Below are 27561 nucleotides of genomic sequence, written 5' to 3' on the forward strand. Positions count from 1 at the left end.
TCTATATTCACCAATGTGGTTTAAACTTCGAACGTAAAACTGATGATATAAAGCATCTGATTGATCATAGAACGAAAATAAATTTAACTGCGAGATCGAAACAGTTAAACAATACTAATCATGTTTCGTTATTTATTTAGAGATGACTTTACAGCTATGTTGCTCTACATTCGGAAACATTTTTTGTTTCTACACTGCTAAATGGTTTGTTGTTGATAAACGTTATGTAAACCGCTGCAGTGTACAAGACGTATGGCACTTAAAAACATACGTGGGATGTGGCTCGAAATAGCTGCGTATATAAGACTGGTGGTGTATCCCAGCCATCAGAAACGCGGATGCCTGCTTGCTTTAACATTGTGAAACAGTGCCAAATCTTTAGCTGGATAAAACTAAAGCGGAGTAATCATTTCCATGCGGACAAGGTATGTTTGTATATTTGTAAATTATTTTTTATGTATGAAAATATCTTGAATTTTCAATTTTTCAGAGACACTTCATCAAACTATTATCTTGTTATTTTTATTTAATACATGTTTATTATGTTAATTGCTCATAGTTGGATTAGGGAGATATTTAACCTAAGAAAACACCGTAGTATTAACGAAAATGGTCCCGGTACAGATGACTTGGGAGGTTGTATTTTTATTGGGAATGGTGTGGACATATTCCAATACAGAATAACAATGTATCCGGCTAATAAAAAATGTTTGAGACTTTTTTTATTGTTTACGTTATTACGAATAACTTTATAGTTTCTTTAATAATACATACATGGTGCCAGTTTCACGAAAATTGAAATGAGAGAAAATAGTTACCCACCTGCAGCCAATTGTATAAACAGATTTACCCAGGGTAATATTTTACCGGCGGAAATTCACTAGCGGATTAAGAGGGGGGCGCATCCGGCGCGCGCCCCCTCTAAAATCGTCAAAGTTTACTTTTTATGTCAATTTAGGAGATAAAAATTAATAAAAAATGCCCATAATGCATTATTTCCAACTACAAATTGTTAATTTTTCTTGATTGCTTAACCCCCAATCCATATGCAAACAGTTTATGCCATACACTTTCGGTTCAGAGGGAGGGGTGCATGTCAAAAGGTTGCGCCCCTAAGCTACGCCCCCTCTAACGTTGATTCCTGGATCCGCCCCTGGTAATTTTTCTGGTAAATTGGCGGTAAGCAATTGTATAAAACAAAACTAAGATTTTACCAAGCTACTTACCGCGGTAATATTTACCCTCCTCCAAGAGGTGGGTAAATTGATTTACCGTCTCAGTTACCAGAATCAAGATGGCCGACCAGACATAAACAAGCGCTCGATTCACAACTCATTTTGTCGATTTTAAAGACAAATTGAAACTTCGTGAATAGAAAACTGTTCCATTTCATCCATATCAATAGAAGACAGGAATACAGAGGTAAGAAATCGCCAATAACCACTGTGTAAACAAATAAATGCTTTGGAAATATTTCAACGAACAAGTTTCATGTGCAAAAACGGCGACCCAAGAAATCTTCAGTTTAAGAATGTATTTACCTTTGTTTCGCGTTTAAATAATTCCAAAATCTTTCAAAATTAAATGCAAATGGTTCGAGACCAACACTTGATTGCTGGTCTCGACCTTACTTTGTTGAAATGTATCCCACTTTGCACATATTTTGAGTATTTTGCAAATAAATATTTACAATCAAATTGAACCGCCTGTAAACATTCAACAATAAATGACAGCTATGACGTCATTTTCTATGAAAAATACCTCAGTCTATCGTCTATTTCTACAGTTTTCTTTTATATAGAGAGGTACACAATGGGGTGGTTGCTAACCAAATAATGTAAAGTGCATTGATAATATAAAGGTTTACTGTATATTTGACAAACACAACAGCTGTGGTATGACAACATACCCAAGTATGTTACTTTGTGTTTAAAAATGTATATAAATTATACCAGTACTGTGACATATACAGTTCTATGATAAACATGTTTATGTTCAATTGTACACAACCATTTCATAATTGTGATAATGAATAAAAATAATCATTTTAGGCTTTTCATCAGCGAAAGCCTGCAGAGCCAGTGTGATGTTAGAACATTTAACAGGCACATGATTAAAGACACCAAGAGCAGTGAGGTAATAATAAGATGATTTTTTCTTCTGTAAATTATCATTATACTGTCATTTTAGTGAAAGCAAAATATTAATAACTTGTTTGTTTATTGTGAAAGCCATCATCTCTTACCGACGCTCTTGTTAATTTACCTTTCAAATTTATAGAAACATTGGCCTCTAGGGAACGCCGTCACCCCCCCCCCAAAAAAAAAAAAGTGTGCATAATTTCATATCTGCGCCAAATATTCATTAATCAGTCATTTAAGATATGAAGCTGATTTTCACAGACAACATATAATTTTAATGATTACAAAATATTTTTTTCTTTTTTTTTAGATTGCTACCAGTGGAGGACCAAGGTTATATGACAAATGTGCCGTCAAGAAAACATCACAAAATGAACTTCATGGAGCCGCTAGTGTATTATATGCTGTTTAACATTGCTGATTCTGGATATTGGTATATACATAAGAATCGACTTTGATTTTGAATTTAAGACCATTTATAGTTTAATGAAAATAGAAAATAAATGTTACACTCCTTGTATATTGACTTTATGCTCCTGTAAAATGGAAATATGGTGACTATATGAGTAAGTACTTTTAACACTTAAAGGACAACGTACGTTTTGGGCCGAAATCGGCCTCATCCAGACTTTTTTTTAAAAATACACCACGGAATAATGAACATGTGTAGCTCGTATTTCCGAAGTTTTAAAGAAATATTTCAAAAAACCTTGAAATGGCGACTTGTTGAGTAACGTACGTGCATTTCACGATTCCACGGCTTACCGCGAGATATTGACGCTTCGTTGCGCTCTGCGTTGTACGTTATAAAACAAAAAATGATTCACATTTGTATCTTTATCATTTAAAGGTTAAATGGCATAAGGATTCCCTTTTGGTTATATTTCAATTTATTGTAAAACCAAATATAAACACACTGAGTTAAAACACAACATTGTCATTATATAGTATTAATTAATACCATGTATAAAAATTATTTCCCTTTATTTTTTATATCAGTTTTGCAAAACAATTAAGTTAGTATTTATGAATTACTATACCTAATTAAATACATTTTATAGGACTTAATTTATTTTATAAAAAAATATGTTTATTTATCAGTGTATATAATTTCTAAATTCCAATCAGTTTATATAAACCTTAAATGTGCCATAAACGCCGGTACCCGGAGTTTCTTCACCAATTTCATTCAACACCGATCGAATATAATGAAAGTACTAATAAACATAACATACAACCTTGAAATGAATTTTAATAAAAAGGAAAAAATACGTCCTTGAATTGAAATTAGGACGGAAGTGACGTATATCAATCAAGAAATAGATAATAATGGATCTATGATCAGATATGTTTTATTTTCTTAATAGAAAATAACTGAACATATCTTTTCTAAATATTAATAAATCATTAATTCATTGTGAAAGCGTGAGGACCACATGCATACATAAAACAGTAGACTAAAAAAATCATCACTGTATCTATGGCGAAGTCCTATGATATGAAAGATCAATCCTTCAATCAATTTAAGGCTCAGCTGTGTCAATTAGAGCATCGGTCCAGTTCCTGACACCGCGTGCCATGACATCGTGACGCTGGTATGACAAGTGCCATACAACCGCTGTTATGTGGGCGCACATGCCAACAACCCTGGCCCCCGACTTACATTTACAGTACCACCCATTAATGGCGCCCTCGTTATACCCAACCCAGCATTTGTATCTGATAGCTGACATATGCCTGCTCTGTATTTTAATACAAAGAAGGCCAGGCGATTGCTTGCGGACAAAGATATCGAAGTTGCCATGTTCATCAAGGTGCTCTTGTACGTAGGATGGCGCAAGCTTAAGTTGGTAAACACCAACAGTCAAAGTCCTAAGGTCGGACTCGTCCAGCTTTGGAAAGTCCGGCACCACACCAGGTTCAGACAATAGTGCCCAACCGGAGGACTTAGTCAGATGGTCAAGTCCTTCTTCTTCGACCCTTGCTTGCAAGAGGTTCTCACGGCGGCTCATTGATATCAGACGCGCGGCTGTCAATAGGTCATCTTCATCATTACCTAGAAAATAAATTAGTTTGATACTACACATGTACAATGATATATAATGGTAATAACTTTAAATTACAAATAATAAAGCAATCATTAACATATTGCGTTCGTTATTAAAACACACCTGCTATCAGTGGGGATCTGTACTTGTTGCAGATCGCCGCAACTATGCGTGTGTAATCTCCGGCATACGGGATCTGAGAATTGGGTATCACGCGATCAAGATATTTCCAGTTTTTCAACCGTCCGTTTGCCGATTCTACTACCCATCTAATCTGGAGAAAGATTCACATGATTGCATGGCAATAAAGACGGTATTGAAGATTGATAAAACATACGAGCCTAAACATGTATAATGTTTCTGATTGTAAATACCTTAATACTATTTGGATGTATATTTGCTAGGTTAGGCTTATTATAAGATGTTTCTGGTCGCTTTACTATTTTGCCTCCGAACTTAATTTTTGTTTGGTTTTCCCTTATCAATTACTTCATTTTTTAATTATTTAAAGGTAAAAAAAGGTGTTTTACCAATGTCTGCGGTGCTAATATTGTAAATGTTAAGTTTTATAATAAGTAAAAACAAATGAGAACGACCCTGAGATTCTATTTTATGCAGGGGACCGGCTGAGCTAGTATTTAATCTTTCAAAAGAGCAGTATATTTTTTCAAGCGAAACAATTTATAGCAACTATAATATTCCTGATTTGTGTCAGATTAGACAACGTGTCCAGTATTAATAGCTGAAATGTATAATGTAATACGACACTAGTTGCGCAGTATATTTTGAAGAGTATAACCTTTGTGACCAATCGACTGTGATTAGCGCTGTTTGTCTTGAATTGTTTTTCTTTGGGTCCAAGGAACGAGGGCATTTCTGTCTTGACACCGAGGTCCTAAAATAAAAAGGAAGGAGTTCTGTGATTTGAAAACATTACAATAAAGACGAAGCTGTAATGGAACAAGGATTTCATTTCGTGTTACCTTCAAAAGTTGAACTGCGTCCCTAAATCCCCTGTCTACAACAGCAATATCGTCTTCTTGTATCCAATGTCGAAATTCTTCGACATTCTCATTAACGATGTGGTTGAGTATACTGACGTCGTTGTTTTTACCCACGTACGGCCCCAGTACACTGACAATGTATCCAGTCGTGGTAACCACCATCATCGGTTTTATCAGATGGCGGTGTTTGTGGACACTGAAAGAAAAAATAAATGTGTTTAACTAGTTTCATCTCAAGCTGGTATTTATCGTGAAACAATTATCTATATTTATTTTTTTTTTTTTAAGTATTGTTAGAATAAAGCAGTAAGCATTTCATACCAGAAAGACCTTCGCAGGAATGTGTAATTGCCACTCTTCTGCACATATAAGTAGGTGCCATCTAGCACAAGAATTGTCACGTCCAACCCATGTGCAAACAGTTCCTTGGCAAGCGTCCGTGTGTGTCTATGAATTACTTCATCTCGTGTAATATGGCCAAAACCGACATGCAGCGGAACGAAGTTTTTCAATAGAGCATTTCTGGCGGATGTTAACGTTCTTCGTACCTATCAGTTTATAATAGAACAGTTGCTTAAACGTGCATTTAAGTTTAATGTGCACGATAACACATCTCAAACAAAATTGATATTTAATTGTTGTTGATAATCGTTTGCATACTATATATTATTATAACGTATATATTATTGATGTCTACTTGAATAATCGATATTTAATGTAACAGTAGTTTAAGAGTTTACAATTAACGTAAAAAATAACAATAAAAACAGGCAATAAAAAAACTTGATGACAAAAACGGGAAATCTGAAACAAAGTATAACTAAAGTATTGTTTTAGCCTTAATACCTGAAAACGGTTCATGCCGAAGAGTGTTCCAAGAATGGCATTACCAAGGCCAGTCCGAAGTTTAACCAGTAAAACTGCGATACAACTTCTGAGTGACCGTACCCTAGAATGACGTAAATCTTCAGCTGTTGCGAACGATGTGAGGTCATCGAACTGATCCTTGGTGAGACCTGTCAAGTTTAAGTAATCTTCAGGGCTGATGTTACCTGGCGGGTCAAACTTAAGTTTTGTGCTGGTTTTAGATTCTAAAAACCTCATGAGAAGACGGGTCACTTCTGATCCACTCATTGTTGTTGGTTGGGTAAGATTGGACTTAAAATGTTCTTCATTGCAGATGGGCGGTAAAAAGAAGCCGTTCTTTATGTGTTCTGCACACGACCGTGCCTTGCTTTGTAAGAGCACACCACTTCGTAGGAACATGTCACTAATTGCCATGGCCGAAACTACAACCATTTTCTTAGCCGAGCCGTTACATACAACACAGCGACTATGGCTTTTCCCTGTAGATTTTACTCGTATGTTACACACAGGGCTTCTTATTGTACATTGCTTGACTTCGACGGCCTTCCTACGGTCCTTGGTCTTGCTATTTTGGTAATATCCCAGCTTACATTTGTTACATATGACATCATCGTCGCAGGTCCTTTCAATTAAAAATGTTTTTCTTAAATATTTCCTTAGTGGTTTATTTTGTGACCCTGCCACTGGCCGTCTATCTTTTGGTTTTAAACGTTTTGTGCAAACTATGCACGTGTACTGTTTAGCCATACTGAAAACATAAAATTCTTATTGTAAACTAACTACCACAATAAACGATATACCACGCGTCCATTATTTGTGTATACTCTACTTGACATGGACAATTTGCCTTTATTTGTTAATTTTATTTGTTTAATGTTTTACCAGTGTATAATGTTTCCATGTTTCACAGATATATGGTTCTTTGTTCTTCGTTTTCACCAAAATATGTTTCAACACGGGCTATGAACTATTAGTTATGTTTAACCTTCCTTCTCAAACAACTATTAAAATACGTGTTCTTATAGAAAAACAAATAACTTTAAATAATTAAATATAACTAAAAATGTTATTTAAAATGTTTATTGCACAAAAAACAAATCAATTTCTCAAATTCAATTTAAAAATAAATACTTTTGTATTAATTTTATTACCTCCCCTTGTTTTTCTCACATGAAGGGAATTAGTGCCCTTAGTTGTAATTTGGCGCAATTTCACAGACGACTTTTTCTCGAGCAGAATATTAAAGACATCATTTAGCAAGTCTGGTAGTATAACATATCAGCTTTATTCTTGTTATTGTTCTTTTCATTTCTAGTTCACTTCGTTTCACTCAGAGTCAGATATCAAATGAAGATAAAAATACATCACCTTATAAACTGCGGTTGGCTGTTGGGTTGATCCGGATCTTGAAGCTTTGATTAAAAAAATCACTTACACCTTTCAATACTATTTCAAACGTTGAAATATACTCGACACGAACAATCAAGTCTCGGAGCGTCTGCTTAGAAACGGATATTTGATTAAATCATGGCGGTACTCAACCGATTTTTGGAAATATTGAATCGATTATTTTTAGTAAAAATATTTATGAGTGATCTCAAGTTTCAGACGATGTATTAAACCAAAACACACGAACACATATGACAGACTAGACACTTTTTGGTCACATTTAAGGTCTAAATTAACATTACTAGGAAAAAAACAAAAGTATTATTTTTAAATTACGTACAAATTAAGAAGATTTTTTTGGTGTTTAAGGGTAGAGCGCAGATAAGTGTCACGACCAAACTGTGCATAGAAGTAAATAAGATAATACTGAATCCTATGTGAAAAGATCTCAGTGACACTTGCATGCGCTCTGTGTTTATTTTTACATTAAAAACGCAAAAATCGGCAGAATCAACGCTTTTGGCGCGAAACCACGTGCTTTGCGTGCCGTTTCTGACGTCATCTGTTGGCATAGCGGAAAACTATTCGTAATAAAATGCAGTTTACATGTTACTCTATTTATTAAAAACTGTCAGTAACAGCAGTTAATAACTTAATATTTTTGAAATATAGAGGCCGTATATGCCCATTAACGTACGTTGTCCTTTGACATCCACAATGGGACTGCTTAGTTTTGATATAGTTAAAAAATACTATTAAATAGTGCTGACAATAACTGAAGAGATCATGTTTTATTCTATTTTAAACAGAAACAATGATGACATAAATAAGCAGACACTAAAATAATTTCATTAAGTTAATTATACATGATTGCACTTTTAGTGCCAAGTTGAGACTACTGCAAGCCTATTGGTAGGAACATAATCATACAAATATATATATACTACAAACAAGATCAAAGAAAAAGATTCAAGATCATTTGGTCATTAATAATAAGCATAACTGATATATTATACAAATGTCGCATGTAGTTTAATAATCTTATGAATTTTCAAAGTGGTCGGATGCAGCATTTAATAAATGGAATTCTTCAAGAAATGACATTTCACATAGGAGATATAGAAAAGATCAAGACTTAATACACTTATAATATGTGATTGTATTGACACTAAAAGAATCAGAGGTGTTTGCTAACATATATTCTTAATTTAAGCAATAATTCAGTTTAAAATATAATAATGGACTCACAGCTTTAATTAAGAAATACATGGAATACTGAAAAAATGGTACATACATATTAGATTAAATTATGAATTATTGAACACTTTAATGAGAATCAATTCTATGAAAGTCAGTGCATCATTTCTATGACAAGTTGAAACTGACTATAAATTCCTTAGGTGTCAGCGTGAGAAAAACGGACGATGCCATTAAATTTTATTCAAAGATATATTTGTAATTTGTGTAAGCAAGTATAATTTCTTGTCAGTTAATATCTGTTTTTTAAATTATTCAGATATGTTGTGTCATTATGACTTGCATATCATTGCAATAATGTTCACATTTTTCTGGGTATTCGTTGACCGTTTTCTATGAAGTAAAGAGAAACACCCCTGAATTCAGAATAAACCTACCCCTTAAAGTGTTGCATGTGTTTTATTGATCAGCCACGGGAGTAGCTTATAAATACTTTTAAAGTTACTTTGTACTGTTTTGCTGAATATTTACCATGTAACCACTGGCACCGGATTTTCAAACTCAAACATTTTTTTAAAAAATCAAAAAAAATCTTATAATTGCTTACTAAAATTATAATACCGAATATGTAAAAAAATATTGAAAAATATTTTTTTTTCAAATATGCACTTTGTACTGTATAATATAGTATATAGTATATATCGGTATTATAATTTTTAGTAAGCAATTATAAGATTTTTTTTGATTTTTAAAAAAAAAAAATGAGTTTGAAAATCCGGTGCCAGTGCATGTAACTTGTAGGACCGATTTAATGAATTTTGTCATTAAACCTGCCTTTTAGATTTTTTTTTATAAAAATGAAACGTGGACGTTCATATTTATATAAAAAAGATACCTCCAAGCTGACAGCTGTGCGGGAAAATGACGTCACCATTGCATTATGGGACATATTGGTAAAATTTACCCTGGTAAATTTACCGCCTTGGTAATTTCTTTTATACAACATACTTACCGCCATGGTAATATCACCACGGAATTTACCGGTGGTTTTACTTACCGAGGTAATTATTTACCAGTGTTTATACAATTGGCTGCTGAAATACAATTATCCGGTTAGAAAGCAATATCAACGTTCAACTCAGGTAGCAGAGAAGACTCCTCAGTTTGTAAAGTTGGTAGGGATTTAAGATGTTTGTTTCCTATTCTGAGTGAGTTTGTGAAGTTTATTTGCTGATAAGTTTACGGTCTCCCACTAAAAGTTTTTATTCCAATACAGGAGAAAGAAAGTGGTAAACTAGGCCCAAAATGCACCATTTTTCTGCGTGGGGATACCCACTAACCCATCTGCCAACACTTTAAAACAACTAAGTTTCTGTTCTAAAGGAGGGGCCCAAATCAAAATGTTATGCCCCTTAGTACCGCTCTCCCGACCGTCAAATCCTGGACCGGCCCTGTTTATTATGATGCATGCGTGGTTTGTCTGTATTGATTTGTATATTGTGTTCATATCGTTTAATTGTTTGTTTGGCCTTAGACTCTTGCTATAGAATAGAGACTTCGTAGGTTGTGTGCTACTAGGCGTATCACTATGGTTATAGAGTTGGCCATGGCTTAAACTTGATAATTTCCCAAGTGGGAAGACTATTTGGCCGATTGCTTTAGCCCGAGGGTAATTTATATTTCACTGGGGCCCTTATCAGCCAAACGCCTTGGTCAACAACACCTTAACCTGTATAATACATATGTTTTTGTAATAGGACATTAACAGTTTACCAGCGAAATACGCAATGCAAGATGCAGCTAGTATTCATACATTGACACATTTAAAATTATGAATTACTATTTAGCTATTTTGAGAAAAGGGTCTTAACATCCGTGCGGGGACGTTTGATCTGACTTTGTGGAAATGTGCCAGGATTTTGGATAAATTCAAAGCGATTTCTACACTAAATTTTCCACGATTGACGAGAATGCTTTTCCGGTCTTTTAATGATGCGCCAACAAGGCTGAAATATATTTTAGTATCATTCAAATCATCTTTGGCAACCCGACCCGACGCGCGTCAGCCGGAAACGAGCATTGCCGCACAGCGTGCCCGAGGGTCGGATTTTTTTTATCCGGACCGGAAAAACATGATTAATGTTTTTCTTGCTTATCTAGAGTTATCAATTTGTTACTCAATTGACGTAGAAAACGCTCACCAAAAAGCGCGTGCGACGTTGTTTACTGACGTCATGAAGCGCAGTAATTTTAAATCACAATAGTTTCTCTAAAAATCGCGTTTTTACCATTATTTTTTTTCATGTCATAGAAGTCATGCATACTTATATATTTGATTGCGCTTTATTGAAATGGCATAATATACGTTTCATAAACCATACATTAAAAGAAATGAGAAACGGCGCGTTGTTGCGCGTGACTCATCTTTTAGGGGGTGTGTACGTCTGGTTTTTCCAGCACTAGTCACATGACCGTAAACACACATCCGATATGCAAGAAAAATATTAACGGCGACTTATTTTGTATAACTTAATATGAAAAAACACGAAGTAATCGCATTGGCATAGATTCGCTATATGTTCCAATTCGGCACCAACAAAACTCATATTGATGATTACAAGCTTTTCCTAGCGAAACGTCCCCCAGGTCTCAACGACGTACAGCGTTAACCGACACTGCATTCAAATTTGACAATCTAGTATTCCATGTTGCCCGAAGAAATCCAAATGTCACATAAACACCAATTGTTATATTGTTGTACGCAAACGATGAACACAGAGAAGGTTTAAATAATTCTTTTTATCCTATTGATATTATCATACAGCAGATGTAATTAGACAGTTGTTCGCTCATTTAAATTAAACGTAATCAGAACTATCATCTGCCATTCATAGTTCCGAATCTTACGGTTCAGGAAAGCATCAATGAAAATGGATTGCATTCATTATAATTCCGTCTTATTTGCCCAGACTATAAAAGTAAATTTTAAATATTGAATCATTCACGTTATTTTTTTTATTTTTCTTGGTTAAAAAGTACTGTTTTTATCAATTTGATGTTTTCAGAATGGTAAGGTTACGTTTCGTTGTTCTGTTGGCGATGCTTACAACCTGTCTTGCAGACCGGTTGGACGTGTTGGAAAGTCAGATGAAAAGGATGAAATATTTCCAGTCCTACGTTGAAGTGGTATGTATAGATTATGTTATTGAAGACTTGTTTCCATGTCATTACTCGAATAGCGTTTGGCTGATCTGTTCTGTGATATTGTCTGAGGACGCTAGCCAGTCATTTCTACCTAATAGCTACAAATATATATTAAACAGTTGTAGATTTTCAGGTCGATATGTTGTTTTGCTTGGCTGTCAAGTAATATTGATAGAGGACTCTAGCTTATCACTCCATCTTGCAATTTTGACATTGACGGCGCACTCAGTTAGTCTTTGAATGTAAGAACCGTTTTCATTGGACGGCTTTGGAATGTTTCACTGCTGTCCAATGAAATCAGCTTTAATAACATGAATGACGTAATAAGGTGGCTTTCAAATGTGATTTAAAGTGTAAGTAGATTTCTCGCAAAAAAACACCAAAATTCGTTCAGGATTAATACACGTCTTAATTATCGAATTCACAGCGGTAAGGGTAATTGTTTAAGCTTCTGTATGTAGTGCATGCGAAAATGTTGCATGTTAGTCAATATTGAGGTTGTTTTAGAGGGGACTTTTGGTAGTTCTCGAACCTTTCCATTGTTTCTTAATATGCATTTTCAGTGTTTAATCTGCGCATATCGTCTGATTATGTAAGAATTGTAGCATTAGCTGTCATTAAAGTGATGTGTGTAGCTTTGTATTTCACCTTTCTGATAATATAAAATGTTTAAGAGGTTGTTAATCATTTTAGGAATTATTTGACGTTGTTTGGGGCAGTGCAGTTCTGGGAATTTTTGGACATGTTTACTTTTTATATTTAATGATTTGTTTTCATGTAAAACTCTTAGAATTGTATTGAAATATCAAATTATTACATTTTTAACAATATCAAAGGATTGAAGGGCCATATATTAGTGTCAAGCTATCTGACGATCACCTGTGCATGTGGCATTTTCAAGAAAGTTTTCTTTTACAAACGAGATTTGTTCTAACAAACGTTCAATAATAATTAAGTCTTTTCAACCAAACCTAAAATAAAGGTCAGTATTTAGGACAATAACAAACACAGCTTTTATTTTTCCACATTTAAATGAGAAACATCGAGTGGTCGACTAAGATAAAGTGCTGACTCACGCTGACATTTAGCGAAATTAATCATTATTAACAAAAATGCAAAATGAACTGATTACAAAATTACTGTTAAAATATAGGCTTCTTAATAATGTACAATGTCCGTGCAAAGTCATATCATTGCTGCATGTTGAACCCAGCAAAGTCCCATCCATTAATGATAAGTGGAAGAAGTTTCAATAGTAAGTAAAGGAAGATTTATGACATGCTTACCCTTGTTTTCCGTGTAATATACCCATTACGAATATTTTAATCTTATACATGTGTAAGATAACCTATCAGACATTTCGATTGGCCAGACTAATCACACGCAACCTAGATATCCCTCCGCATTGTTTATAAACAAAATGGTTTAAATGCCAGCAAATACTTACCGTAATAATGAAGCTGTAAGACTTTCGGGAGAGAAATGGCTAACGAATCATAATGCCAGAAAGCATCTTGTACACAAACTTTCTGATAACAATGTTCCGCCAACCAGATAATGCAGATTACTAGTCACAGAAATATCCAGTCAGTCAACAAATACAGCCACAATAGTGACAAACACCACAGGAACATTCCAAACATCTCCATCTTGACCAACACAAGCAATATGCAATCAATGTCATTTGCTTGCCAATTTAATCAGCTGTCGGTTACCGAAAACACAAATACGAATTCCGCAGCACAGACATCTCATTACACATCCCATGGCGGCTAGAACATCATGTTCTCTGGAAACATTCCTGGTGGAAATTAACTTTTTCAACAGCAACATCCATGCAGTACAGAGTAAGGCTTCGCCGTTATCATCTGAATGTTGTGAAACGCCATGTACACCAAGAAAACGCTGCAAAATCATCGTAAAAAGCGACTGCGAATAACTTTTAAATCCGTGCACACAGAAAACTTGACAGACCGATGTAGGTCACATAAACCGCGTAAATGCATGTACTCTGAGTGTGACGTCATCAAATTGTGTACTTATTGGGGTTTTTGGTTAAAATCGTTCGTTATTCATGTTGTTGGATATTTTACTACACACTTTTGTATTTGTGACTTGTTAAGCGCTTGATCAGCTTTTAAAACTTGATAACTGCTAGTTACTTTTGTCATTTTAATTTGGAACTATTTATATGGCGCATCGTTGACATTCTACTCTGAGTACTTTGGCTGTCAAACAATCGGTTCAGAAAGTGGAACTTAATTGGTAATAAAAACACCGTTTTAAGCATGTGATAAAAAAGATATGACACTCGTTGTCATTTAATTCAAGAATTTTATTAAACTCGTCCATGAAAGTTGTTAGTAAGCTCGCCAGAGGCTCGCTTACTAACAAATTTCATGAACTCATTTAATAAAATCTTGTATTAAATGACAACTCGTGTCAGATCATATATATGCGTACATTTTTAAACAACATGTCGTTAGCATTGAAACATACATATTTTGTTTCAACACAAATAAAATACTTCACCAAATAATCACCAAAATTTGTATAAAGTAGTTTTTTTTCTCAAGCAAGAGTGTGAACAATCAAATGTTTTCATTTCACTCAAGCCATTTTAAAATGATAAAGTTATCATTCACCAACATTTGATATTTTTTCATCGATATGCATGAGCTAAATTTTAATTTCATATCTACACATCAATTATGGGTTACAGGTCCAGTTTGAATGATTAGACCCAAAGCACGCGCGGTAACGGGGCTTTGCCGAGTTACTAGCCACGCAGATTGCTCGTATATTGGAATTGTTATCCGGACAGGAAACACATGATTAATGATAAAATAGTTCATATGATTTTGTAATATATCTTTAATATGTTGTCGTAATTAACAACTAACAGCATGTTTGTTTTCAACTTCGGCTTCTATTGCCCGTTACATATCTTTTATTGAAACTGTTGGTGTTTTTGTTCGTTTCAGACATTGAACACAATTGAAGGAAACGTTGGTTCATTAACTGAAAGAGTCTCAAAGCTTGAATCAATTGTTGCCACGTCCGGTACTGATAATGACAGTAACGGTTCAAGGGCCGGGAGTTCTGGAAAAGAAACATATACACAACTTGAAATTAAAGATATAAAACATACGCTCGAAATGTACCAACATGCGTTTGCGAGACAAAAACAAGAGTTAATCGACGTGAATGATCTTGTTAATAACACACTATCGGTCTTGCATTCCAATGTATCCGTAACTTTAAGAACTGTATTGAACAACGTCAGCAACTATGTGCAAGATAGCGCTGAAACTATTTCAGCTACTTTAAAAAAGGTTAACAATACAATAGTTGAAAGTGGGCGGCAATTGCGCTCTGATATTTTGATATATTTGGGCAATATTAGCTCCGAGATTAAAACCGATATGGCCATGCACATTAAGGGGGAAAAACAAGAAAACAATAAAACATTGCTTGCTTTAAATTCACAAGTCCTAAAACATATCGCAAATGAAACAGATACACTTGAAACCTTTAGAACAAATATACTTCAAGACATATATGCAGCACGGGAACACGTCCAAAACGAAACAATTGAGCTGGAAAAGAAGGTTGAAGAGCTTATAGGCAGAGCAAATGAAGTTGTTGGCATCATTGATGAACAGAGATCTACAATAGAGGACGGTATCATGGTCACCATTAGGGCACGTAAGTAACTTATAGCTGACGTGAGGAAAATAGTTGTCTTCGTGTTTAAAGCAATTACTGTTTCTGCTGTCTGTAAAATTTGCTTTAATTTATTATAATTAGGTTATAGAACAGGCTCGTAAAAAAGATAATGTATGTGTTTGATCAATGTTACTGTGTAACGATCAATGTACTTTGTCACAATAAAATGAAGTTTATATGCCGTTTAATGATTTTCTATGCCACGAGCAGAAAATAAAGTCGCACTTTATTTATAAGTAGGGTAGTTAAAAGATCAAAATTATAATGAAAACTACAGGAACATGCCCAGTGGTCATGGATTCAAATATATACCCTGTTTACAGGCACAAAGTAAGGGTCCGAAGTCATGGTAGTTCTACATTACTAAATTGACTCAGTCAAAGCGACATCAACAGCCAAGTGTATACAACCATGATACTTTGTACAGAATATGTCCAAAACAATGGCTGAAATCTTTGTTTTCAAGAGATAATATGCGAATATCACAAATCGCTCTTTATCACTATAATGAGTTACCAGTTCTTATATACGATATCTACAGTTACAAAAAGTTATTACGTAATCATACACAATTAAAAAGACACTTTAAGTAATACGACACTTTTTACCGCGTTGACGTTACATGACAAGGACAGCTTCTCTTAAAATTGTAACAAGCACTTCCAATGTTGTGTCCTTGATTGTATAACCAATTGTGAAATACATGTATGTCCAAAAACATTTTAATTATTTGTTCTCCGTGTCCTGAGTGGTGAATGACACCTAAGAAGAAAAACGTTGCTCTATCATACGTCTACGCCATAAAACTGAAACTATGTTTGGAAATGATGTCACAATCATGTTGACGCAGACGTCAAATTAATAGTGTCCCTCCTCATGTTTGGGCCATACAAGTGAGTTACTATTGCAGTACTGAACACAACATTTACTGAGCATTATACACCCCGTCGCCCATTCAAACTTACGAATAAATAAATGCGTGTTTATGTATATGACGATGTATAATATTGTTTTATTTCCAAGTTCATCGAGTGACTGGTCGGAATGTAGTTAATGACAGGGGAAGCATACATAGGCACAGGTCCTGCTCTGTTCCACTGCCATTAAATAGTGTATTATATCTATATCCAGTTTACAGTTTCTGCAGAACTTGACAGTATGGTCTGACTGTTTGCAGTCATGTCACATGGAAAGCAAAAGTAGTTACGGGACATGAGTTGGTCCAATGCAGTATACTATCTCTATCTCTCTGTACCTTTATCACAGTTTACGGATAGATTGGTCATCATGATATTTCTGTTCTCAGTTATGTAATACTTTCAACAGTAGTCACAGTCATGTCATGCAGTCAACAGTAGTCACATTCATGACTACATGTAGCAGTAGTCACAGTCATGTAAAATATTCAACAGTAGTCTCAGTCATGTGATACATTCAACTGTAGTCACAGTCATGTGATACATTCAACAGTAGTCATAGTCATGTGGTACATGCAGCAGTAGTCACAGTCATGTGATACATTCAACAGTAGTCACAGTCATGTGATACATTCAACAGTAGTCACAGTCATGTGATACATTCAACGGTAGTCACAGTCATGTGATACATTCAACAGGAGTCACAGTCATGTGATATATGCAGCAGTAGTCACAGTCATGTGATACATTCAACAGTAGTCACAGTCATGTGATACATTCAACAGTAGTCACAGTCATGAGAAACACTCAACAGTAGTCAGAGTCAAGTGATACATTCAACAGTAGTCACAGTCATGTGATACATTCAACAGTCGTAACAGTCATGAGATACATTCAATAGAAGTCACAGTAATGTGATACATTCAACATTATTTACAGTCATGTGATACATTCAACAGTAGTCACACTCATGTGATACATTCAACAGTAGTCACAGTAATGTGATACATTCAATAGTAGTAACAATCATGTGATACATTCAACAATAGGTCACACGCATGTGATAGATGCAGCAGTAGTCACAGTCATGTGATTGATGAAGCAGTACTCACAGTCATGTGATACATTCAACAGTATTCACAGTCATGAGATACATTCAACAGTCGTCACAGTCATGTGATACATTCAACAGTAGTCACAGTCATGTAATACATGAAGCAACATTCACAACCATGTGATACATGTAGCAGTATTTACAGGCATTTGAATCATTCAACAGTAGTCACAGTCATGTGATACATGTAGCAGTAGTCACAGTCATGTGATACATGTAGCAGTTGTCACAGTCATGTGATACATGTAGCAGTAGTCACAGTCATGTGATACATGTAGCAGTATTCACAGTCATTTGATTCATTCAACAGTAGTCACAGTCATGTGATACATGTAGCAGTAGTCACAGTCATGTGATACATGTAGCAGTTGTCACAGTCATGTGATACATTCAACAGTATTCACAGTCATGTGATACATGCGGCAGTAGTCACAGTCATGTGATACATGTAGCAGTACTCACAGTCATGTGATACATGCATCAGTAGTCACAGTCATGTGATACATGTAGCAGTACTCACAGTCATGTGATACATGCATCAGTAGTCACAGTCATGTGATACATACAGCAGTAGTCACAGACATGTGATACATACAACAGTAGACACAGTCATGTGATATATTCAACAGTAGTCACAGTCATGTGATACATGCAGCAGTATTCACAGTCATGTGATGCATTCAACAGGAGTCACAGTCATATGATACATTCAACAGTAGTCACAATCATGTGATACATTCAACGGTAGTCATAGTCATGTGATACATTCAACAGTATTCACAGTTATGTAATACATGCAGCAGTAGTCACAGTCATGTGATACATGCAACAGTAGTCACAGTCATGTGATACATTCAACAGTAGTCACAGTCATGTGATACATGCAGCAGTAGTCACAGTCATGTGATATATGTAGCAGTACGCACAGTCATGTCATACATGCAGCAGCAGTCAAAGTCATGTGTTACATTCAACACGAGTCACAGTCATTTGATACAAGCAGCAGTAGTCACAGTTATGTGATACATTCAACAGTAGTCACAGTCATGCGATACATTCAACAGTAGTCAAATTCATGTGATACATTCAACAGTAGACATAGTCATGTGATACATTCAACAGTATTCACAGTCATATGATACATGCAACAGTAGTCACAGTCATGTGATTCATACAGCAGTATTCACAGTCATGTGATACATGCAGCAGTTGTCACAGTTATGTGATACATGTAGCAGTAGTCAAAGTCATGTGATACATTCAACAGTCGTCACAGTCATGTGATACATGCAGCAGTAGTCACAGTCATTTGATACATTCAACAGGAGTCAGAGTTATGTAATATATGCAACAGGTGTCACAGTCATGTGATGCATTCAACAGTATTCACACTCATGTGATACATTCAACAGTAGTCACAGTCATGTGATACATGCAGCAGTAGTTACATTTATGTGATACATTCAACAGTCGTCACAGTCATGTGATACATGCAGTAGTAGTCACAGTCATGTTATACATTCAACAGTAGTCACAGCCATGTGATACATTCAACAGTAGTCACAGTCATGTGATACATGCAGCAGTAGTCACATTTATGTGATACATTCAACAGTCGTCACAGTCATGTAATACATGCAGCAGTAGTCACAGTCATTTGATACATTCAACAGGAGTCACACTCATGTAATATATGCAACAGTAGTCACAGTCATGTGATGCCTTCAACAGTATTCACACTCATGTGATACATGCAGCAGTAGTCACACTCATGGGATACATTCAACAGTAGTCACAGTCATGTGATACATGCAGCAGTATTCACAGTCATGTAATACATTCAACAGTAGTGACAGTCATGTGATACATGCAGCAGTAGTCAAAGTCATGTGATACATTCAATAGTAGTCACAGTCATGTGATACATGTAGCAGTATTCACTGTCATGTGATATATTCAACAGGAGTCACAGTCATGTGATACATGCAGCAGTATTCACAGCTATGTGATACATTCAACAGTAGTCACAGTTATGTAATATATGCAGCAGTACTCACAGTGTTGTGATACATTCAACAGTAGTCACAGTCATGTGATACTTTCAGCAGTAGTCACAGTCATGTGATACATTCAACAGTAGTCACAGTCATGTGATACTTGCAGCAGTAGTCACAATCATGCGATACATTCAACAGTAGTCACAGTCATGTGATACTTGCAGCAGTAGTCACACTCATGGGATACATTCAACAGTAGTCACAGTCATGTGATACATGCAGCAGTATTCACAGTCATGTAATACATTCAACAGTAGTCACAGTCATGTGATACATGCAGCAGTAGTCAAAGTCATGTGATACATTCAACAGTAGTCACAGTCATGTGATACATGTAGCAGTATTCACTGTCATGTGATATATTCAACAGGAGTCACAGTCATGTGATACATGCAGCAGTATTCACAGCTATGTGATACATTCAACAGTAGTCACAGTTATGTAATATATGCAGCAGTACTCACAGTCATGTGATACATTCAACAGTAGTCACAGTCATGTGATACTTTCAGCAGTAGTCACAGTCATGTGATACATTCAACAGTAGTCACAGTCATGTGATACTTGCAGCAGTAGTCACAGTCATGTGATACATTCAACAGTAGTCACAGTCATGTGATACTTGCAGCAGTAGTCACAGTCATGTGATACATTTAACAGTATTCAAAGTTATGTAATATATGCAGCAGTACTCACAGTCATGTGATACATTCAACAGTAGTCACAGTCATGTGATACTTGCAGCAGTAGTCACAGTCATGTGATAAATTCAACAGTAGTCACAGTCATGTGATAATTGCAGCAGTAGTCACAGTCATGTGATACATTTAACAGTAGTCACAGCCTGTGTTGATGCACTGTCTATTATATATTGTTCTATTTTCGTTTTTGTTCACAGTATCTGGAGTGACTGGTCGTCATGGTTTTCCTTTCTAACGATTGCTGCAAAAGTAGTCAAACGACCTGCGTTGTCCAGCTGCCGTTAAATATTGTTCTATTTTTCTATCTAGTTCACATTTCCTGGAGTGACTGGTCTGCATGGTCCGACTGTTCTCAGTCATGTGGCAAGGGCAAAAGAAGTAGATACAGGTCATGTGATGTACTTCCGCCTTTTACTGATGGCGTTTGCATTGGCAATGATACTGATACAGAGGAATGTGTCATTCAAGAGTGTCCTGGTGAGTACGTTATGGTGACAGATGCATAGTCTCTTATCAGTAACTACCGAAATACAGTAAATTTAAAAACACTCATGTTTCTCTTAGTGTAGTGTATCCATTTACCTCCTCATACCATATCATGTTTTCAAACCGAGTAACAATCTAAACGGCAGTTTGAATAATAGTTTTTATTATGGAGCAATATTGTTTTTGGGATACAAGTCTTTATGATTTTATTATTGTTTTATATTGAATAACAGTACTACAGGCGTGACATAATCAAACCATTTATTTCAGCTTTATTTTCAATCTGATTGCATTTTAGTTTAACTCTATAAAGAAATTGTATGTTTAATTGGAAGGAACACATCTGGGAGCAGACATTATTACAATCATTTGCTTGACATAATTCATAACATTCACGTTTCATTTCTCACAGACAATATACTACAGCAACAAGTTTAATCATAATTTTAAAATTATAAAATGTGAAATTGCATGCAGATCTACAAATAACATATTATGACTATTATTTCCGCACAGAAAGTCAATGTGATACATGCAGCAGTAGTCACAGTCATGTGATTGATGTAGCAGTACTCACAGTCATGTGATACATTGAACAGTATTCACAGTCATGTGATACATTCAACAGTCGTCACAGTCATGTGATACATTCAACAGTAATCACAGTCATGTAATACATGAAGCAGCATTCACAGTCATGTGATACATGTAGCAGTATTCACAGCCATGTGAATCATGTAGCAGTAGTCACAGTCATGTGATACATGTAGCAGTATTCACAGTCATTTGATTCATTCAACAGTAGTCACAGTCATGTGATACATGTAGCAGTAGTCACAGTCATGTGATACATGTAGCAGTTGTCACAGTCATGTGATACATTCAACAGTATTCACAGTCATGTGATACATGCGGCAGTAGTCACAGTCATGTGATACATGTAGCAGTACTCACAGTCATGTGATACATGCATCAGTAGTCACAGTCATGTAATACATACAGCAGTAGTCACAGTCATGTGATACATACAACAGGAGTCACAGTCATGTGATACATGCAGATGTATTCACAGTCATGTGATGCATTCAACAGGAGTCACAGTCATATGATACATTCAACAGTAGTCACAATCATGTGATACATTCAACGGTAGTCATAGTCATGTGATACATTCAACAGTATTCACAGTTATGTAATACATGCAGCAGTAGTCACAGTCATGTGATACATGCAGCAGTAGTCACAGTCATGTGATACATTCAACAGTAGTCACAGTCATGTGATACATGCAGCAGTAGTCACAGTCATGTGATATATGTAGCAGTACGCACAGTCATGTCATACATGCAGCAGCAGTCAAAGTCAAGTGATACATTCAACAGGAGTCACAGTCATTTGATACATGCAACAGTAGTCACAGTTATGTGATACATTCAACAGTAGTCACAGTCATGCGATACATTCAACAGTAGTCAAATTCATGTGATACATTCAACAGTAGACATAGTCATGTGATACATTCAACAGTATTCACAGTCATATGATACATGCAAAAGTAGTCACAGTCATGTGATACATGCAGCAAGAGTCAAAGTCCTGTGATACATTCAACAGTAGTCACAATCATGTGATACATGCAGGAGTATTCACAGTCATGTGATACATTCAACAGGAGTCACAGTCATGTGATACTTGCAGCAGTATTTACAGTCATGTGATACATTCAACAATATTCAAAGTTATGTAATATATGCAGCAGTACTCACAGTCATGTGATACATTCAACAGTAGTCACAGTCATGTGATACTTGCAGCAGTAGTCACAGTCATGTGATACATTCAACAGGTGTCACAGTCATGTGATACTTGCAGCAGTAGTCACAGTCATGTGATACATTTAACAGTAGTCACAGCCTGTGTTGATGCACTGTCTATTATATATTGTTCTATTCTCTATTTTGTTCACAATATCTGGAGTGACTGGTCGTCATGGTTTTCCTTTCTAACGATTGCTGCAAAAGTAGTCAAACGACCTGCGTTGTCCAGCTGCCGTTAAATATTGTTCTATTTTTCTATCTAGTTCACATTTCCTGGAGTGACTGGTCTGCATGGTCCGACTGTTCTCAGTCATGTGGCAAGGGCAAAAGAAGTAGATACAGGTCATGTGATGTACTTCCGCCTTTTACTGATGGCGTTTGCATTGGCAATGATATTGATACAGAGGAATGTGTCATTCAAGAGTGTCCTGGTGAGTACGTTATGGTGACAGATGCATAGTCTCTTATCAGTAACTACCGAAATACAGTAAATTTAAAAACACTCATGTTTCTCTTAGTGTAGTGTATCCATTTACCTCCTCATACCATATCATGTTTTCAAACCGAGTAACAATCTAAACGGCAGTTTGAATAATAGTTTTTATTATGGAGCAATATTGTTTTTGGGATACAAGTCTTTATGATTTTATTATTGTTTTATATTGAATAACAGTACTACAGGCGTGACATAATCAAACCATTTATTTCAGCTTTATTTTCAATCTGATTGCATTTTAGTCTAACTCTATAAACAAATTGTATGTTTAATTGGAAGGAACACATCTGGGAGCAGACATTATTACAATCATTTGCTTGACATAATTCATAACATTCACGTTTCATTTCTCACAGACAATATACTACAGCAACAAGATCTACAAAGAACAAATTATGACTATTATTTCCGCAATGAAAGTCGATGACTTGTGTTTATCACCAAAGGAAATACCATTTAAAATTGTCTTGATTGAAATATGATCATACATTAACAAATATCAACACATATTTTACTTACAGCGTTAAATATGACCAAACATGAAGTCACTGATTTAGGGCGTGATTGTGTACAGTTCATATGTTTGGGGTAAATCATCGAAATAACATCATAGAAAAATATACACTTTCCGTGTCACATCTACCGGCTACCATTTAAACTCTAAGTCGACTCCTGTACTACATCTAAACTAATCTAAATCGCATTCTGCACTATATCGTACCTTATCTTACTCGTATCCTGCACTACATCTTATCTCATCTTACTCGTATCCTACACTACATCTTATCTCATCTTACTCGTATCCTGCACTACATCTTATCTCATCTTTCTCGTATCCTGTACAACATCTTATCTCATCTTACTCGTTTCCTGTACTACATCTTATCTCATCTTATTCGTATCCTGCACTACATCTTATCTCATCTAACTCGTATTCTGTACTACATCTTATCTCATCTTACTCGTATCCTGTATTACATCTTATCTCATCTAACTCGTATCCTGTACTACATCTTATCTCATCTTACTCGTATCCTGTACTACATCTTATCTCATCTTACTCGTATCCTGTATTACATCTTATCTCATCTAACTCGTATCCTGTAATACATCTTATCTCATCTTACTCGTATCCTGCACTACATCTTATCTCATCTTACTCGTATTCTGTACTACATCTTATCTCATCTTACTCGTATCCTGTATTACATCTTATCTCATCTAACTCGTATCCTGTACTACATCTTATCTCATCTAACTCGTATCCTGTACTACATCTTATCTCATCTTACTCGTATCCTCTATTACATCTTATCTCATCTAACTCGTATCCTGTACTACATCTTATCTCATCTTACTCGTATCCTGCACTACATCTTATCTCATCTTACTCGTATCCTGTACTACATCTTATCTCATCTTACTCGTATCCTGCACTACATCTTATCTCATCTTACTCGTATCCTGTACTACATCTTATCTCATCTAACTCGTATCCTGTACTACATCTTATCTCATCTTACTCGTATCCTGCACACATCTAAACTGCACACTACATGAGAAATTACGCCATTAAAAGCTTATGCCACACTAATCGGAATGATTCGGCAATTTTAATCATACGAAGAGCCCCAGTGCATTAGTAAAAGTAGTTCGTAAAATGAATATGGCGGCGACGCCTATATAGTTGGTGTCTGTCGGTACTTTTTGTTTAGTTTTGTTTAGTGTCAGACAGGCGTCATAATTGCCAAAACATAACAAAGCAGCACATAAAAAGGTGTAATTGAATTCCCACGCTTTCTACTTTCAAAGTAGTTAAATGAAAAGTATTCAGACAAGGTAAATCCTCAATATGTATCTACATGCATCGTTGAAAAATGACCGAGGTGCGCCGATGAATGTCAAACTGAGTTCGAATAAAAAGTCAAACGTTTTGTTATCGTTATCATGGTCATTATATTGCTATTCAAACATATTCGCATGTTGTTTTTGTTTCCAGTGGTGGACTGCTACGACCTTCACAAACAGAACCAAGGACTACCCAGTGGTGTGTATAACGTGTCACTATGGAAAAGTCACGTGGAGATCCGGGTGTTTTGTGACATGACGACTGCTTCAGGTGGTTGGACGGTAAAAAAAACATGCCAATAAACTTTTTCACAAAAAAATACAATCGTTCAAAGAAGTTGTCACGTTGACGCAGCTTCCTTATATATGGAAACGGCATTAGATAATATAGTTAAATATGCGTGTGAGTGCTTGTGTGTGTGTGTGTGTGTGTGTGTGTGCGTGCGTGCGTGCGTGCGTGCGTGCGTGCGTGCGTTCGTGTGTGCGTGCCTACATGCGTGCTTGCTAGCGTGTGTGCGTGCGTGTGTGCGTGCCTACATGCGTGCTTGCTAGCGTGTGTGTGTTTTAGCTCAGTTGAGCGCTTTGTGCTCAGCATTAGCTATTGTGACAGGAAAATTGTTCGTCAACTGTTCCTTTCAAACAACTTCTTCTCCTTACCCACTAGGACAATTTGCAACAAACTTTACAGGAAAGTTCCGTTGGTGAACATCTTCTTAATTTCTTCATAAAAGTCATTCCATGCCGATGGAAATACTTTGAAACACTGCTCAGAGTTTACTAGCCCGGGTTGAACATCATTTCACAGAAATTTTCCTTGACATTGTTCTGTCAAAATGCCGTTGTACCCAGCTCCCCTTAATCGATTAGCAAAAGCGGCCGAAGGACGGGAACCATCAGAAAAGCGTTGAGTGTTCCGGTGGTTCCCGCCCTTCGGCCGCTTTCGCTAATCGATGAAGGGGAGCTGGGTACCACGGTATTTTTAAAAGAACAATGTCTGGCTGGCGCTTGTGATAATTCGCATTTTGAAGAATTTTCGTCGTATACCGTTTCTCTCGACAAGAATACTGGTTTTAACGTGTATATAACGGGCCACTACATCTATGAGCCAAGTATTTTGTTTGTAGCTTACAAAGAAGTTATCATTTTCGACGAGAATTGATCTTTGTTTACCTTTTCGCCGGGCGAACATTCTTCACTTGTTTCATGTTACAGTATAGGGTATTCTTGAATTTTGTCAAATCTCGTTTTATGTTTATGGCAATGTATTTTGTTTTTGATTTACATGTTCAAGTATGTATACAATATAATTTTGGCTAGTTGAAATTATTTATTGTGACTTTAATGAGCCTTTGTCATCAAGCCACTGTGGTTAGTTGTATAATGAGAAACCTTTGAAAATCTCTCCCAAAATCTTCTGGCCAATTAAAAATTAATAAAATAGAATTATTCCTTAGGTTACCATATATCACTTTCTTCACCTCATGTGGATTCGTTAAAATGGAGTGCCAGGTCGGCGGGGCTACTTTTCACTACATGTCTTTATGGAAAACTTTAGAAACCATTTTTCCGATTTCAAATTATATTCACAGGAAGTATCCTTAGGTGAACCTTTAATCAAAATATAACTTTTAAATTTTTTTTACAATATATATATTTTTATTTCATTTTTTTATATTTTTGTTATATTTAATTTATTATGCATTTTTAAAAAAACAACAACATACTTTTGATCATCGTTTTATTTTTACTCAATCATTTAAGATATCAACTTCAAACTCTATGAACTTATTCACCGTAACAATGTTTTGTTAGAGTTATGGCCCTCCGGAACGTTTTAAATAAACATATATTTTCCATATTGTATACGTCCGTTTAAAGCGGAATGTATAATAGTTTCAACTATAGCATTTTGCCGGGCGGCGTCAGTTTATTGTCCGATCAATAACTTTAGAAACTTATGTCCAATCAAGTGAGCGATATAGGGTTATTTTGGCCCTCTTGATTGTGTAGCAATACCTATTGTACTGCGTGTATCAATAATGTTTGTTATACATCTTTCGGTAATTAGTTGTTTAAAAGGTTAAACATTAACAATGTTCTGAAATGTTCTTGCTCGCTCAATAACACTATTTGACCAAACACCTTAACATCATTTCATCAATGTTTAAGGATATATCTATGTATTGAAATGGATGGTTTCAGTGGTAGGAATATAGTTTTCAGAATGAAATTAAAATAATTATGAACGAAAACCATGTTATGGATACACACTAGTTATGTCCCCCTTGAATATGAGTATTTATTTGCAAATTTTGGCCTTTCTCTCTGTCGTGAGACCAGGTTTGGTTAACACAATAACTCAAAAACAATGTGACATTGTACCATACAACATATGTTCTTGACCAGTAGCTGATCGATATTCTTACTGAGTCATTATGTGTGAAGGGTCAAAGTCGAAACCAACAGTGTTTTGAACAAATGTTGTACCTACGATCATGAAACAGCATAGGTAGATGACCCCTTTTGCCATTTAGGTTAGCAGATCA

The 27561-nt window shown here is 35.7% G+C and overlaps 1 protein-coding gene and 1 long non-coding RNA gene across 3 annotated transcripts in view; both read left to right on the top strand.

Moving 5' to 3' along the window:
- The first annotated feature begins 296 nt into the window (after positions 1 to 296).
- Positions 297 to 27561, top strand: part of LOC128205647 (angiopoietin-1-like) — a 32607-nt gene continuing 5342 nt past the window's right edge. Inside the window, exons 1-6 of one of the 2 annotated variants that reach the window (XM_052907455.1) lie at positions 297 to 425; positions 11712 to 11832; positions 14835 to 15558; positions 20678 to 20845; positions 22935 to 23102; positions 25167 to 25297. In XM_052907455.1, coding sequence (XP_052763415.1) covers positions 415 to 425; positions 11712 to 11832; positions 14835 to 15558; positions 20678 to 20845; positions 22935 to 23102; positions 25167 to 25297 — 1323 coding nt within the window. In that variant the 5' untranslated portion in view covers positions 297 to 414. The remainder of the gene's footprint in view (positions 426 to 11711; positions 11833 to 14834; positions 15559 to 20677; positions 20846 to 22934; positions 23103 to 25166; positions 25298 to 27561) is intronic. The other variant, XM_052907457.1, reaches the window with a different exon arrangement.
- LOC128205648 (uncharacterized) lies at positions 1202 to 2645 on the top strand. The gene is made up of 3 exons (XR_008256302.1): positions 1202 to 1422; positions 2052 to 2136; positions 2452 to 2645. It is a non-coding gene; the product is annotated as an uncharacterized LOC128205648 (long non-coding RNA).

The sequence above is a fragment of the Mya arenaria genome, chromosome 10 (genome assembly GCF_026914265.1).
Source record: "Mya arenaria isolate MELC-2E11 chromosome 10, ASM2691426v1".
NCBI lineage: Eukaryota > Metazoa > Mollusca > Bivalvia > Myida > Myidae > Mya > Mya arenaria.